The sequence below is a fragment of the Trichosurus vulpecula genome, chromosome 1, assembly GCF_011100635.1.
Source record: "Trichosurus vulpecula isolate mTriVul1 chromosome 1, mTriVul1.pri, whole genome shotgun sequence".
Lineage (NCBI taxonomy): Eukaryota > Metazoa > Chordata > Mammalia > Diprotodontia > Phalangeridae > Trichosurus > Trichosurus vulpecula.
The window spans coordinates 188,679,777-188,696,095 of record NC_050573.1 but is presented as its reverse complement, the minus strand read 5'-3'; the positions used below and the strand labels follow the sequence as shown (position 1 = coordinate 188,696,095).

At 37.1% G+C, this 16,319-nt stretch overlaps 1 protein-coding gene across 1 annotated transcript in view; it reads left to right on the top strand.

Annotated features, from left to right (window-relative positions):
* Nucleotides 1–16,319, top strand: part of MBOAT1 (membrane bound O-acyltransferase domain containing 1) — a 131,992-nt gene that overhangs the window by 44,889 nt on the left and 70,784 nt on the right. Inside the window, exons 2-3 of the mRNA XM_036740830.1 lie at nt 12,627–12,772; nt 14,142–14,219. Coding sequence (XP_036596725.1) covers nt 12,627–12,772; nt 14,142–14,219 — 224 coding nt within the window. The remainder of the gene's footprint in view (nt 1–12,626; nt 12,773–14,141; nt 14,220–16,319) is intronic.

Here is a 16,319-nt window from a genome sequence, read left to right as displayed (position 1 = left end):
ATGTATGGTAATCTTTGAAAGAGTATGGTGTATGGGAGAAGTACCTTAGGGCAGTATAAGACTAAATGTAACCCTGCTTTCAAAAAAGGAGGAGAGAATCATAGCTGTAAGATACTAGCCAGAAAGCATGACTTTGATTTCTAGCAAAATTCTGTAACAGTGGTAGCAAACTCAAATAGAAGTGGAGCCAGAATATTGACTTAGAAAACTACAAATTGACATTGTGTATGTTGTATTATATTTTTATTTATTTTGTTAAACATTTCCCAATTATATTTTAATCTGGTTCAGAACAAGATTGACACCTCTGTTCTAGACTACAGTATTAAAGGGATGGTTAGTGAATCTCTAGAAAAGGAATTAGTGATCAATACGACTTCATCAAGGAGAGGTTATGCCAGACTAACTTTATTTTTTTATTTTTTCCCCTGAGGATACTAAGCTGGTAAATCAGGAAACAGCCGTAGATAGAGCTGAACAAGGCAGTTGACTAAAATTTCTCATGTTATTCCTTTGGAAGTTATAGATTATGGTATAGTAGGTAGATTTAGAATTATTGGAATGACTGGACCCAAAGAATAGTAATTTGATATTGGTTTGGAAAATTGTCCCCAGCTAAATACTCCAAGTTGTTATTCTTGGCCAGTGTTATTTAATATTTTAATTGATGACTTATATTTTAGACGACATGCTTATGCCATTTGCTGATGACACATAGCTAAGAGGTATAACTAACTCATTGAATGATACAGTCAGGATCCCAAGAGATCTAAACCAGAACACTGGGCCAGATATAAGTGTGATGAAATTTGGTTCGATAAGAAATCGGCTTCACATGTATAAGACATAGAAGGCAGAAGCAGATAGCCCCTAATCTAAAAAGATCTGTGGGTCATCAGCTAAGTCGGTAGTGAAATATGGCAGCCAAGGACTGTAGTATATATAGTCTTAGGCTGTTTTAAGAGGCATAGTATCCAGGACTAGGAAAAGCCTTTCTTTTTTTTTTTTCTTTTCTTTTTTTTTTTAAAGTCTTTTCTGCCCCGGTCAGACCACATCTAAAGTATTGTGGAGCCTAAAATATAGCGCTCTGCTGTGTGTCATGTTTTAGGAAGGACATGGATAAGCTGAAGGCTTTTCAGGGGTCAAGAAGGGCCTTGAGAACATGCCATATGAGAATTAGTTGAAGGAGCTAGGAATATTTAATTTGGAGAAGAGAAGATTTAGCTGAGGCATGGGGTCTGTCTTCAAATATTTGAAAGATTGTCATGTGGAAGGGGGAAGCTAGAATTTTTCTACTTGGTCCCAGGGAATAGAACTAGGAGCAACTAGGGTGGAAGTGAGAAAGAAGCAAATTAAGCTTGAAGCAAGGAATTGTTAATTGTTAGTATCAATAATTATTAATATTAATAATTATTAATTAATAATTAATAATAATGATTATTAAAAGCTTCCTAATAATTAGAGTCTTTCCAAAATGTAATGGATCTCCTTGGAAGGTAAAGAGTTCTTCCATACTAGAAACCTTCAAGCAAAGGAAAACCCTATTTGATTTAGTTTCCTCAGCTATATAATGAGTTGGAGAAGGAAATGTCAAAACACTTCAGTACCTCTGTCAAGAAAACCCAAATGGGAACATAAGGAGTTGGATATAAGTTGAAATACAACTGAACAGCATCAAATTCTAATCCTGCCTTTTGCGCTAATCAGATATGACACTTTGAGCCTTACCTCTTTGTGTGCCTCAGTTTCTTTATTTTTAAACAGAAGGTTGAGCTAAATGATCTCCAAGCTATCTTTGAAGTTAAAAGTTCTGTGATTCTAGGGTAACTTTCAGGATTGTTTATGTTCTAACTTGAGATAATAGAAACTATCTCTTGTAGTGAATTATAGAAAAAAAAACATCAACATGGCAGAAGGGCATGTGGGGGCTAGAGGCCACTCCTTTGTATTCTTTTATTCATACTGACACTCACTCCATAAGCCAGGAGCCTTTGCTGGCAGATCGCCTGTTCTGTAATCGTTGCTTTGTCACTGATGAGCCGTATGTGACTTTGGAAAATATTGTTCGCCTCTATGGCAGCTTGGTTTCCTCCTTTTTAAAATAAGTGGGTTTCAGTAGATGATTTCTTAGATCTCTTCCAGTCTAAACACCCCATGATTCTTTGATTCTGTCTATCCTGACTATTGATAGGATACATCGGTAGAATTGTTTGAAGAGGGGAGGAGTCCATGAATAGAGAAAGACATTTGAAGAATTTAGGAGTTTTTTTTTTTCCCCTTGAGCATGGAAAGATGTGTTCAGTTTTTTTTTTTCTCTCTTCTTTTCTCTGAGAGAGAATACAGGATAGTTGAAAGCACTTGGGGCTTGGAATCAAGAGACTTCAGTTTGATTTATAGAATTGAAGATTTAGAGCTGGAAGGGACCTTAGAGAAGCTCTTAGTCCAACTCCCCATTTTATAGATCAGGTAACAGGCCCAGAGAAGTTAAGACACTTGCGCTAGGTCAAAAGGCTATTAAGTGCCCGATGCTGTCCCAGACACTAGCTGGGTGATCAGAGACAAATTATTTAGTTTCTCAGAACCTCAGTTTTCTCCTTTCAAAAGTGGGGATAATAAAACTTGTTCTGCCCACCCCATAGGGTCATTATGGAGAGGGTACTTTGTCAATCCTGAAGCATTTAAGTGTGAGCTATTATTTTCATTGTCCCAATTTTATACAGAGAAATTGTGTGTGTGTGTGTTGTAAAAAAATTATGGGTGTAAGGATGCAGAAAACCTACCTCCTATAATTTTTAAACTGGACCAAATTAAATGGGATTCTCCCTTGGAGAATTCACACAGGATCACCTTGTTTCAGTGTGCCTGAAGATGACTCAGGCTGGACTTGCTTTGGCAGATATATGTTGTATATATTAAGACTCAGAGGAGTGTTTACATAAGACACAGAGAGAGGGAGGAGTTAAAAGAACTTTTCCATTCCAGCAATCTCAGCTATGCCTTCCAGCCTCACCCTATGCAGTCTTAAAACCAACTTTCTAAACTAAAAAAGAACAAATTAAAAATCCCCAATTAAACAACAAAATGGAAACCCTGAAAACCAAAGGAATGATGAATAAAATTGAAAGCAAAAAAAACCCCATTGAACTAATAACTAAACCTAGGAGCTGGTTTTATGAAACAACTCAATAAAATAAATAAATCTTTGGTTAATTTGATTAAAAAATAAACTACTAGTATTAAAAATTAATAGAGTGAATGTACCAGTAATGAAGATGAAATTAAAGCAGTTATTAGGAGTATTTTGCCCAATTACATACTAATAAAACTGACAATCTAAGTGAAATGGACAAGTATACAAAAATATAAACTGCCCAAATTAACAGAAGAGCAAACGGAATACCTAAATAACCTTATCTTAGAAAAAAGAAATGGAACAAGTCATCAATGAGCTCCCCAAGAAAAAATCCCCAGGAGCAGATGGATTCACAAGTGAATTCTACCAAACATTTAAGAAACAATGAATCCTGGTAGTATATAAACTATCTGAAAACATGGTAAAGAAGGAGTCCAAATTCTTTTTGTGATACAAATATAGTTTTGATATCTAAACCAGGGAGAGCAAAAATAGAGAAAGAAAACTATAGAGCAAATTCCTAAATGAACATTGATACAAAAATTTTAAATACAATTTTAGCAAGGAGATTCTGGCAACATATCACAAAGATCATAGACTATAACCAGATGAGATTCATACCAGGAATACAGGGCTGGTTGAAGATTGGGAAAACTATCAGCATAACTGACCAAATCAATAACAAAAATCATGATTATATAAATAGATGCAGAAAAACCTTTGACAAACTGCAACACCCATTCCTAATAAAAACACTAGAAAGCATAGCAATTCTAAAATCTATTTATGATGGGAATAAATTTGAAGCCTTCCCAGTAAGATCAGGAGTGAAGCAAAAATGTCTTCCATTCACTTCTATTATTGAATATTGTACTAGAAATGTTAGCTGTGGCAATAAGACAAGAAAAAGAAATTGAAGGAATAAAAATAAGCCATGAGGAAAGAAAGCTATCACCCTTTGCAGATGATATGATGATATATTTAGAGAACCCTAGAGAATCAACTAAACAACTAATTGAAACAATGAACAACTTTAGCAAAATTGCAGGATAGAAAATAAATCCATATAAATTGTTAGCATTTCTGTATATTACTAGCAAAATCCAGCAGTAAGAGATAGAGAGATTCTATTTAAAATAACTGTAGGCAATACAAAATACTTGGGAGTCTGCTTGCCAATACAAACCCAGGAACTATATGAACTCAATTACAAAATACTTTTCACATGAGTAAAGTCAGATCTAAACAACTGAAAAAATATCAATTGTACATGGGCATGCTGAGCCACTATAATAAAAATGACAATTCTATTCAAATTAATTTACTTTTTCATTGCCATATCAAATCAAACTACCAAAGAATTATTTTACAGAGCTAGAAAAAATAGTAACAAAATTCATCTGGAAGAGCAAAAAGAAGACCAAGGGAATCAATGAAAAAAATGTGAAGGAAGGTGGGCTAGCAGTTCCAGATTTCAAACTATATTGCAAAGTGATAATCATCAAGGAGTGGAATGGTAGATCAATGGAATAGATTAGATGCACAATACACAGTAGTAAATGACCATAGTAACCTAGTGTTTGATAAATGCAAAGATCCAAGCTTTTGGAGTAAGAACTCAACACTTGACAAAAATTACAGGGAAAACTGAAAAGGAGTTGGTCAAAAATTAGGCATAGACCAACATCTTACACTGTATACCAAGATAAGGTCAAAATGGATAAATGATTTAGACATAAAGGGTGATATCACAAGTAAATTAGAGGAGCAGAAAAATGCCAGATCTATGGATAAAGGAAGAGTTTGTATCCAAACAAGAGATAGAAAGGATTACATGAAATAAAATAGATAATTCTGTGTGCATGAAATTAAAAAGCTTTTGCACAAACAAAACCAATGCAGCTAAAATTAGGAGGAAAACAGGAAACTGGGGGAAAAATTCCATCAAGTTTCTCTGATAAAGGCCTCATTCCTTGCATATATAGGGAACTGAGCCAAATTTACAAAAATAAGAACAATTCTGCAGTTGATAAATAGTCTAAGGATATGAACAGGCAATTTTCAGAAGAAAAAATCAAAGCTATCAACAGTCACGTGAAAAAATGCTCTAAATCACTACTGATCAGAGAAATGAAAATTAAAGGAACCCTGAGAGACCACCTCACACCTACCACATTGGCTAACATGATAGAAGCAGAAAATGACAAAAGCTGGATGGGATATTTAAAAACCGGGACGCTAATGCACTATTGATGGAATTTTGGACTTGTCCAACCAATCTGGAGAACAATTTGGAACTACGCCCAAAGGACTATAAAACCATGTATACCCTTTTACCAGCAATACCACTATTAGGTCTATATCCTAAAGAATCAAAGAAATGGGAAAAGAACCTACTTATACAAAAATATTGATAGTAGCTCTTTCCAAAGAATTGGAAATTGAGAGGATGCCCATCAACTGGGGTATGACTGAACAAGTGGTGGTATACGACTGTAATAGAATACTGTTTTGATATAAGGGATGATGAGCAGGATGGTTTCAGAAAAAACTCGGAAAACTTAAGTAAACTGATGCAAAATGAAGTGAGCAGAACCAGGAGAACATTGTATACAGTAATAGCAATATTGTAAGGATGATCAGTTGTGAAAAATTTAGCTAATCTGATCAAGACAATACTCCAAGACAATTCCAAAGCACCCGTGGCAAAAAATGCTGTCCACCTCCTGAAAGAGAACTGATGATCTCTGAATGTAGATTGGAGCATTTAATTTTAGCTTTTAAAACTTTCATTGTTTTATTTTGTTTGTGTTTTCTTTTGCACTGTGGCTAATATGGAAATATGTTCTGCATGACCTCACATGTATAATCAAAATCAAATCGCTTCCCGTCTCAAGGAGGGGGAGGACTGGGAGGGAGAGAGATGCTATGGAACTCCAAATTTTAAAAGAAATCATTGCTAAAGGTTTTTTTTAAACATATAGTTGAGAAATGTTTAATGAGATAAAAATAATTTTTTAAAAAAGACAAAAAGACCAAGCCTCCAGTAAGAATTCCAGTAAGAGACCTAAGAAAAAGTGCAGTTTGAATTAGCTCACCCCGGAATGTTAAAAGGTATATAAAGCCCTTATAAGTTTACTCTTTTGTTGTTTGATGAGTGAGTTTTGACAGGTCTGTGGCAGGTGTAGTGATCTGGGACTCTCTTTAAAAAAAAGGAAAGGAAAGAAAGAAAATCAAAAGATCTGGCATGGTGCTGGGTTAAGCCATAATTCATTCTGCAGTGGAGGGTTCTCTAACAGTCCCTGTGGGAATGTCATTCATTTATCTTCTGTCCTGGAGAGCAAGAAGCATGTGAAACTTGTTTTTTCATGTATCATAACAGAGACTTTAATTGAGCTGCTCAAGTCACCTCATTTGTTAGTATTTTTTCCCCTCTGGAATAATGAGAACCAAAGGGAACATATAAGTAAATTGGAAGATTCTTTTGGCTGGGAATTATGCACACTGATCACGAAACTTTTTTTTTCTTCAATATTTGCTTGTCTACTGGAGCATGGAAGAAATTGGCTGTTTGCAAAGTAAAGGCATTTCTTGCTGACAGGCCTGAAGGAGTTTGGAATGAAAATGTACAAAGGCTTCATTTACTGTATGAAAGAATGGATAAAGGGTGGAGTGGTGGCCAGAGGTGACAGCAGAAAAGGCAATGTAAAATTATTAAAAAGTTAGAAAATGAAGAGCTTGTTTTCAGTGATCTCCTTTTCCTGATTTAAGATTTATTTATATAATATTCAAGTTTCAACTTCCCTTTTTTCCTATTTGCCAAGGAGATACCATCACCAATAAAAGCATGGCTTGTTTAAATAAAGAGATTGTTTAATTCATCTGGTTTTGTCTTTGGAGCTATTCTAATCCACCACATATAAGGCAGTGTTCAGAGAGGATACATTCCAGGGAGAAAGGATTGCCTGCTCCTCCCTGGTAAGCTTCTGAAACAGGAGACATCATCATAGAGTATTCATTTTTGTCATTTGTTGAGAGCAGTGTACCCACATCTTTCTATTTGAGGCAAAGGGGTGTGTGTAAATGTGTTTTTTTTTCATGGCAAAATTCCTTCTTATTCTTGAAACAGTGATTATTAGGGAAAAGAGAGGGGGGAAAGAACCCATCCCGACCTCCATACCTCCAGCACATACCATTAAGAAAAAAGAATTTAATTAAAAATGTCACTAGAAAATGACACTATCATTACTCCTTTGATTCAAGAAACAAGAAGTTAAATGCTTTGGTAAACCTTAAAAAAAATGTGTGTTTTATTTCCCTAAAATCTCACAAGAGTTGTGGAAAATCCAGTCTTTTATTAAGTGTGGGTTATGTCAGTATAGCTTGTGTTTGGGAGGCTGAGCAAAACATCTGGACTGTCCTGGGCTGCATTATTTCCTTATGCACAAACACCCAAACAATGCTTTGATTGTGGAGAACAAATTACTGGATTTCAAGAATGGAAGGACAGTTTTACCCTCCTGCTCTGGAGTGAATCAGTGGAAAAGGAAAACTTTGAATGTGGGGATTAAAAAAAACTCCAACAAAAATGTGGAGAGTTTACTAAAGGAGTATACATTTTTCATTCCCTTTGGGTCCTGGTAAAGTTGTCTTTCTTACAGGTCTGGCTCTGAGAGCTGTCTAACCATTTAGGATAGAGCATTTGAAAAATGATTTCTTTCATCCTCTCCAACCTGCTTTATATACCCTGTCTCTAGGGAATATAATAATCTGTTGCTTCGTTTCTGTCTTTGTCACATGTGGAAGAGTAACCCTAAATACTAGGAGAAAAATTATAGTCATTGACCGCGGCATAAGGTGATTTGGGCGAGAGGAGGAAGAAACTGGGAGCCAATAGATAAAGCTTTCTTGTGGGAGCACAGTGAAGGCATGTAGTAAACACCTAATAAATGCTTATTGACTGATTGGATATCAACCACAGGTCACTTTCTTTGATGCCTGACAATGCTTTCTTTCCTGAGTTTGAAGGGAAACATTATGCAGGAAGTAACTGTTTAGTTCTACTCATAATGTCATAGCTTCCTATGATTTGCATTTCTTTCTGATGGGTAAAGAGATCATATGAACTTCATGTGCTTGAGAAGCACTTGGCTTTAAAGCCTGCATCATCTGGGGCCAGAGGCTTACTTTCCAGAGTTTGACTACAGCTGATTTTCCCCTACTTTCTATTTGATAGGAGTACTTTCTCATCGTCTGAATTGTTGTGAGGTCACTTGGAATGGTTGGGAATGGATTATTCATTTTGCCAAATGAGAAATCCAGTTGTCATAGGAATTGGGGGAAAAAATAAAAAGCAGTGTGTTGTATCACTAGATTTAAAGTCAGGGGATCATGCTTCAAATGTCAGCTCTTCTATGTGTTACTTGTATGACCTTAGACCTCTCTAGTCCTCAGTTTTATCATCGTTGTGAAATGATGGAATTGAACTGATTAATCTCTGGAGGGTCACCCTTTGAAGGTACTTGGAGAAAAGTAAGCATTTACTAAGTACCTACTTTGTGCCAGGCACCACCATGCTGAAGGCTTTACAATATTATCTTATTTGATCTTTACGCAACTCTAGGAGGTATGATTTCTATTTTACCATTGGAGAAACTGAGTCTGTCAGGAGTAAAGTGACTTGCCCAGAGTCACACAGATAGTAAGTCCATATTTGAACTCAGATCTTGATTCCAGTCCAGTCACTTCACCACCTAATCTAGTAAGTTTTCCTTTATCAGTTTTACCTAATCCTTGTTGCTACTGTACATCCTTCAATACTTAATGCCTCGTGTTTATACTATATTAATTTATGCTTGTTGATACTTTTCTAAATGTTTTAAAGTCATTTATATATGTCTCGTCACCTTTTAGATTACAAGTACCTTGAAGGCAGGGGCTATGACTTCTTTTTCTTTTGTATCTTCTGTACGGTGTCCCGTGATACAATGTTGTTGTGTCATGCAGTTGTTTCAGTTGTGACCCCATTTGGGGTCTTCTTGGCAAAGATACTGGATTGTTTTGCCAGTTCCTTTTCCAGCTCATTTTACAGATGAGGAAACTGAGGCAAGCAAGGTTATGTGACTTGTCCAGGTTCACACAGCTACTAAGTGTACCAGGCTGCATTTGAACTCTGGAAGTCTTCCTCTTCCAGGCCAAGCGCTCTATCCACTGCTCCACCTAGCCCATCAGTAAGGTAATAGGTGTCAGTCAATATTGGAAGATTGACGTATTGGGTGGAGTAAACTTCCTTCTCCGTTCTGGATGTACACCTCTGGGCATGAGCCTTCAGGGCTGGGAGAATAACATCATGTTCACTCAGACATTGTTTGTGGCTTTGTTGGGTTACTCACTGCTGATCTCAAGATCTGCAATCTTGACCAAGCAGGAATAATTTTTCAAGCCCATATGGTGAGTCATATGCAGGTTGTCAGACTGGTTGTTCAGTTGGGCTAGATTAAAAAAAAAGATATGCAACTCACAATTACAGCTAACATTTATACGGCATTGATTGCTATGTGACAGGATCTGTGCCAAGTGATTTACAATTATTGATCCTCACAACAATTCTCGGTGGCCGGTGCTGTTATTGTCCTCGTTTTACAAATGAGGCAGACAGAGGTTAAAAGCTTTGCTCAGGGTTACCCTGCTAGTTAGTATCTGAGGCTGGATTAATATGGGGAGTGTGTATGTATGTATTTTGTATTTGTGCTGAGGGTATAGCTCATGAAGCATCCGGGTTCAGATTGAGAGAGCACCAGGAAAACAAGTACCACAAAAGAGTAGAAAAAGGGAGTTTTTATTGAATGGAGATAATGTGTATATTTCCCACAGCAGGGAGAGGCCCCAGGAAAGAGCCTATAAAACTGTTACATGTAGGAAACCTTTTGCGTCACTGGTGCCATCTGGACCGAAGCTTCAAATAGCCACATTAGGGTATTTGGTTCCCCTTATTCAGACTGTCCCTAGTTTACAAACTAGAGAATCCATTAGTTTGCCAGACAATTATAGATAATATTGATAAAGAAGCTTTGTTGGCCAACAGGGTTCAAGCCAGGTTACCTACCACCTGTATGGTCAGGTGGTGATAGTTCTGCTGGCTGACTGTCTTCAGATAGCCCTTAACCAAATAGTAAAAACTAAGAGAGAGAGTCCCTTTGTTCACTTTGTCTTTCCTTATAAAGTCTTCTGGAAATCCCTTGTCTTTTGCAGTCACCTGTCTGAGAAAAAAGATTCTGTATGGGTTTTTCAGTTACCTATATTTACATATGCAAAGACTTTCTGACAAATTGAAGAATTTTTGTAAGAAATTGGTCTTAAGGCATATCCAGTGATTTTGCAGACCAGCCTCTCTTCCTTCAGGTGTACCTGTCATCTGTCTATCATCCTTTCAGGGACTTGGGTCCCCCTCTCTTGGGGAAAGATATATGGTTCATAGCCACAAGTGGTCACTGTTTGATATCACCTTCCTCTTTTGTAGTTTATAGGGAATCCCCCTTTCCTACGCCCCTCTTTTTGCCTCAGCCCTGGGGCTCCATGTTTGTGCTGACTATGCCATGTGTATCCTGTGGAGGAATTGGGTCCAAATCGTGGCAACACCAAGGACAGAGAGAGCCACCACATGGTAGCAAAAAGAACTTCCACTAAATGGGAATGCGCTCAGATTTCCCAAAGTGGAAGAATCCTCCAGCTAAGACCTTGAGAAAGAGCTGCCTGCAGAGGAATCTTACATGGAGGCCTCAAAAAAACCCTAGTTTTATTCATTTTATTTATCCATTTTATTCAGACCCTTCTGGGTACACAGCCTAGAAAGTCAGATTAGTTTCCAGAAAGTTATTATAAATAAGAGGATCTTTGCTGGCTGGATTCAAGTTTTAGTCACTACCTGACTGAACAAGTGTTGATAAGTCTGCTTATTAGGTTGGGACAGTAGTTACCATTATAGGTGAAGCCAAGAGTCTCTGTTCACCCTGGCTTTCCATAGAAGGTCTTCTGTAATTCCCTGTCACCTAAAGGGGGATGGGGAAAATAGGGATTGAAAGGACCTTTTCTGTTTTTACTGCAGTAAGAGTGGAGAAGTATGCCCCTAAATAATGAAGAGAGATTTTATATTCAATCAGTTGCTGAGTCTCCATGTGTTCAAACCTGGTTGACTGAGAATGTTGGTACCATTAACAGAGAAGGGGAAGTTAGAAGGTGGGGGTGAGGGTGGGGTTGGGGGGGGTGGGGGGCTGTTGTGTGGGGGAATATGATGAGTTCAGCAAATATTTTGAAAAAGACCATGAATTCTCTGATTTCATTTTGCTGGTTTGATTGTGCTCATGAAAAAAAGGTGGGAAAGTAGCTGGGTAGTGTGGGAAAATGGATTAGATCAAGTGGTATTTCACTAGACCTGCCCCAATGCAAAGGATTCTCCAGTTAGGCAATCACACCGATGACGGTGCAGTTAGTTCACTGGCAACCATTGTTGGTGTCTAAGTTTAGTCAAATGTTTATACATTCGCTAATTCTCTTTCTGGTTGAGTACCCTCCACATGAATCACTTCTGAAGTATTTAGATGGAATATCCAGGAAAAAAACATTGCAATTATGTAAAACAAATGGATAATTTCTGTTTCTTGTTTTAATTAATGGTTAGCTCTTTCTGTGTGTCTGGAGTCTAATTTATCTAAGTTTGAAACTGAGATAATTTTTTTTCTTTAGGATTAAAGTAATCTTCTTCCTCAGGCCCAGGACATTATTTTGTATTTTCACCTTTTCCCCCATAAAATATGCTATATAATAGAGGAGGTCATTGAAGATTTCCCAGGAAAGTGATTTATTTTGTATAATTTAACTGCTTTGACATGTAAAGCTTAAAGCAGTGCAACATCTGCTTCTAAGTTAAATTAATCTAAAAGGAAATAAACCTGAATTTAAATGTTCCTTAAATGATATTCATCTATCAGTTTGAGAGAGAATCTGAAGAATATTCAATCAAAGTGATATTTAATAGTAATCAAGTGCTTAATGTGGAAAGGCCTTTTTGCATCCTTTAGGGAAATAACCCCTACATGGGGATATTTGCTATTTCCTTGTGATGGGTCTGTAATTCAGAGCCGGAATTATAAGTTAGACTGCTGGTTAAAACAAACAGCCAATTAATTTCATGGTGAGCTTAAATTTCATTTTGACATCAAGTAGTAAAAACTTTTGGTAGGGGTAGAAAAGAAACTTTCACTGGTCTTTAGTAGCTGAAAAAACAAAAGCTTATGTATTCCTTATTCCCCCTGGTATAATGAGGCATAGTTTCTGTCTAGCCATCTATACTTACCTGAGGTGGGTGCCAAATTAGGCGGAGAAAGGGCTGTTTCTGAAATCCCACCTAAAGTCTAAAAAATTAAGATGCATGATCACCTGCATACACAGGCATCTATGTAATAAAGGAATTTAATCTTGACCTTTGTTTTTCCAGGTGAATTTTGTGGCATGCCAGCTCTTTGCTTTACTTGCTGCTTTTTGGTTTCGCATCTACCTGAGTCCTGAGAAGGCAAGCTCTGCTGTCCGCCATGCCTTTGCCGCCATTTTTGGAATCTATTTTGTCATCTTTTGCTTTGGATGGTGAGTATCAAACTTCATCAATACCATTACTTACCATTTGGATGTCATTATCTATCCACCACTATGCTATCTGAAATTTCGTATACTTACTGTGTTAGCCTAACAGTTGCTTTAGCCTGATAATTCTTTCAAAGGCAGTAAGTTGAACATTGTTAAAATTTTCTTCCATAGAGACAGTTATGAACAAGCAAAAAAGTGTTTTTTTTTCTTTTTCAGAGAAACATTTTATTTCTGCTATTCATGTTTGTGTATTTCTTGCATTACTATTAGAGAAAATGTGGCTAATCTTTTTATTTAGGCAGTTTGCCTAGAGCCAAGACTGCAGTGGTATAGGTCCCAGGGAAACACGGTGCTATCTCTTTGACAGAAAAGACTGTTTACCTGGTGTTCTTTATTTACCAGTTTTATGGGAGCATTTTCTCTTTTCTTGTAGTTGTCTCATAGTTTAATCTTTACTTTCCCCCTTTACCTATCTGAAGGCAAGATCTAGTCTGAAACCCAAATGACTCTTTCTTATCATTGCTGTTAGTTGACTTAACTGAAACAAAGTATATCCTTCTCATACCATGGGAGGATACTTGCTATTATGTCCAGCTTTAAGTAGGCTGATTGACAGTAAGGAAGTTTTTTTGTGGGGTTGACCACCTTCTGCCCAGGGGGCCAGGTAAGATCTTACTTGGCAGAACTCTTAGGAATGGGAATCTGCGGAACCAGGGCTTGTTAAGATCATTTCACTTCTGAGAATTTCGGGAGTATGGACTGTGGGTAGGCAGACCAGAGGTGGGTTGGGGTATATAGTTTCTTCCTTTCTCATATGACATAGGAAGACTGATCTCAATTCAGTTCAGTTCAACAGATACTTACGAAGCCCATACTATGTGAAAGGTTCTGTGTTGGGCATTGGTGATACAGAGACAAAAATGTGATAGTTCCTGTCCTTGAGAAGCTTACATTCTCTCTAGAACAGCCATAAGGGAAAGGCCCCTTAAAATCCAATCTTGATTACCTATTAACTTGCAATGCTTTGTTCATTTTTAAGGTACTCTTTTCTTCCAGACTATCAATTCTATATAAAACAATGGTGTGAGTCTTTATGGATTTTGGTTACTACAGTGGACCATTAGTACTTTAATTACTAGACTTTACAAATAATATCATCAGGTCCTTGAGCCAGTTTAGAATCCAACCTCTTTAACTCATAGAATGATTGGTAGTTGATTTGTTATTTTCCTTTGGAATAAATGCAGACCTATTCAAAAGAAGTTTTAGCTGATTTGGAGGTGGAGCAATGGGTAAATGATAGGCTTGCTATGCTAAATTTTACATGCTTCAAGGGTGTTCATGACTGTTTTTTTCTTTTTGTTTTAAGGTATTCCATACACCTCTTTGTGTTGGCATTAATGTGTTATGGAATCCTCGTTACTGCAAGTACACACAATATTCACAGGTGAGACTATGTTGATGAAAAGTGACAAATTGTGATTCTCTTGGAGCTTTACAATATTTTCTCCAGGGTGCTGAGGCTTCATCTTCCATCTTTAAGAGGGATCAGTGTTAATCATGTTTACTCTCTTGTTATTATTTCTCATTCTGATCTTGTGAGGTACCTTCCTTCTCTTGACTATTGTGAAGTTTTTAGACCATATTTACTTAGGCAGATTCATTATCATAAACAAATATTTATTCATTGAAAGACACAAATTTTTCATCACCAAATCAGAGGACATAAATAACATGGTCTGTGCCCTTGAGGAATTTAAAGTGTGTTTCAGATTTGAATGCTTGCTTATGTAGAACTTTGTGCTGTTAGGGGCTGATGGTATAATATAGTATAAGACGTGATCTTAGCCCTTACAGGACTTGTTTGGGGAAAAGGACATAGAGAGATAAAATAATGTATCATATATATGGCATGGATAGTAAGTGTTATAAGATTTCAGAGGAGAGAGTAATCACAGAAAGCTGGGGTGATTTTAGAAGACTTCCCGGCAAATGTGGCCCTTGAACATTCTCTTGAAGTAGCATACAGTATATTTGGCATGGGAAATGGCTTAAGCAAAAATATTGAGCCTAGAATTTGTAAGGGTGGGATTTTGTTGGGTTTTTTTTTGCTGGTTAGTAAATAGGCCAGTTTGACTGGAGTAAAGGGTTAACGTAGGGATGTAGTACAGATTGGGGAGGTAGGTAGGGGATTGACTGTGGAGAGTTCTGAGTGCCTATTGAAGAGATTTCAATTCTATAGTATTCTGGAAGAATTGGGGAACCACTGACATTTCTTAGGTGAGAGTAAGCAAAGTAGTGTTTCCAGAATGTGATCCTGGTCATGGTCATAGTCTTAAATATAGGATGGATTGCAAAGGGAAGAAACTAGAGTGAAGATGACCAGTTAAGAGCAGTCAATTGTATTTATTGATTAGAAAATCATTGGTTTCAGAAGAATAGTAGAAACCAGTTAGAAATCAGATTATAGCAGGATAACATTGAATGGATTATGAAGAAATAGAAATAGGGCAGCCAAGTGGCCCAGTGGATAGAACACTGGCCCTGGAGTCAGGAGGACCTGAGTTTAAGTTGAGTCTCAAACACTTACTAGCTGTGTGACCCTGGGCAAGTCATTTAACCCCAATTGCCTCCAAAAAAAGAGAAAGAAATGGATACACATATTTCTCACCTTCTCAATGAGTGGCAGAAGGTGAAGAGGGAGGGAAAGAAATTTGAATTGAAAATATAGAAATCCAATGGCCTCTTTCCATTTTACATCTTCAACCCTCATAGCATTTGATACTATTGACTAACCCTTCCTACTCTCTCCTCTTTTGGCTTCAGTGACACCATGTTTTCTTGGGTGCTTTATCTATCTTTTAATAGCTTCTTCTCTGTGTCTTTCACTAATACCTTATCTCCTTCAAGTCCCTTCATATTATCTCTCCTGTGGTTCTGTCCTTAGCCCTCTCTATTTTTCCCCTCTTTTTATATTCTCTAGCATAGAAAGTCCTTATCAGTCCCTACCTATAATCTCTACTTTCTTTTGAGAGTCAGCATGGTGTAGTGGATAGAGAACTACATTTGGAGTCAATTCAAGTTCAATTTCTGTGACCTTGGCCAAATCACTTAACCTCTTGGTGCATAGGGCAAATATTGGCAACTATAATCTTGTGTTTATTTGTATTTATTCACTTTACATTTATGCTGAATATTCTTTATATATGTCCTGGTTGCTTTCTCCCATTAGAAGGTGAGCTTCTTTCTGGTAGGAATTGTTTCTTTCTTTGTATTTATATCTCCAATGCCTAGTATAGTGCTTATATGTAGTGGGTGCTTGGTAGATAACTTGTCGATTGATTGATAAATTGTAGAGCAGGTGCCTTTCGGCATGAGTAGAGGGTCTTACTCCCTGGGAACTCCCTACACTGACGAAATAATAAAATTTTGGGAAAAAGTACATTAATTATCAGAAATTAGCAGATGAATCCTAAATCTGCATTTGCAGCCTTGACCACCTTCTGAGGCTCAGGTCCTCATCTCCAACCATTTGCAGGAAATCTCT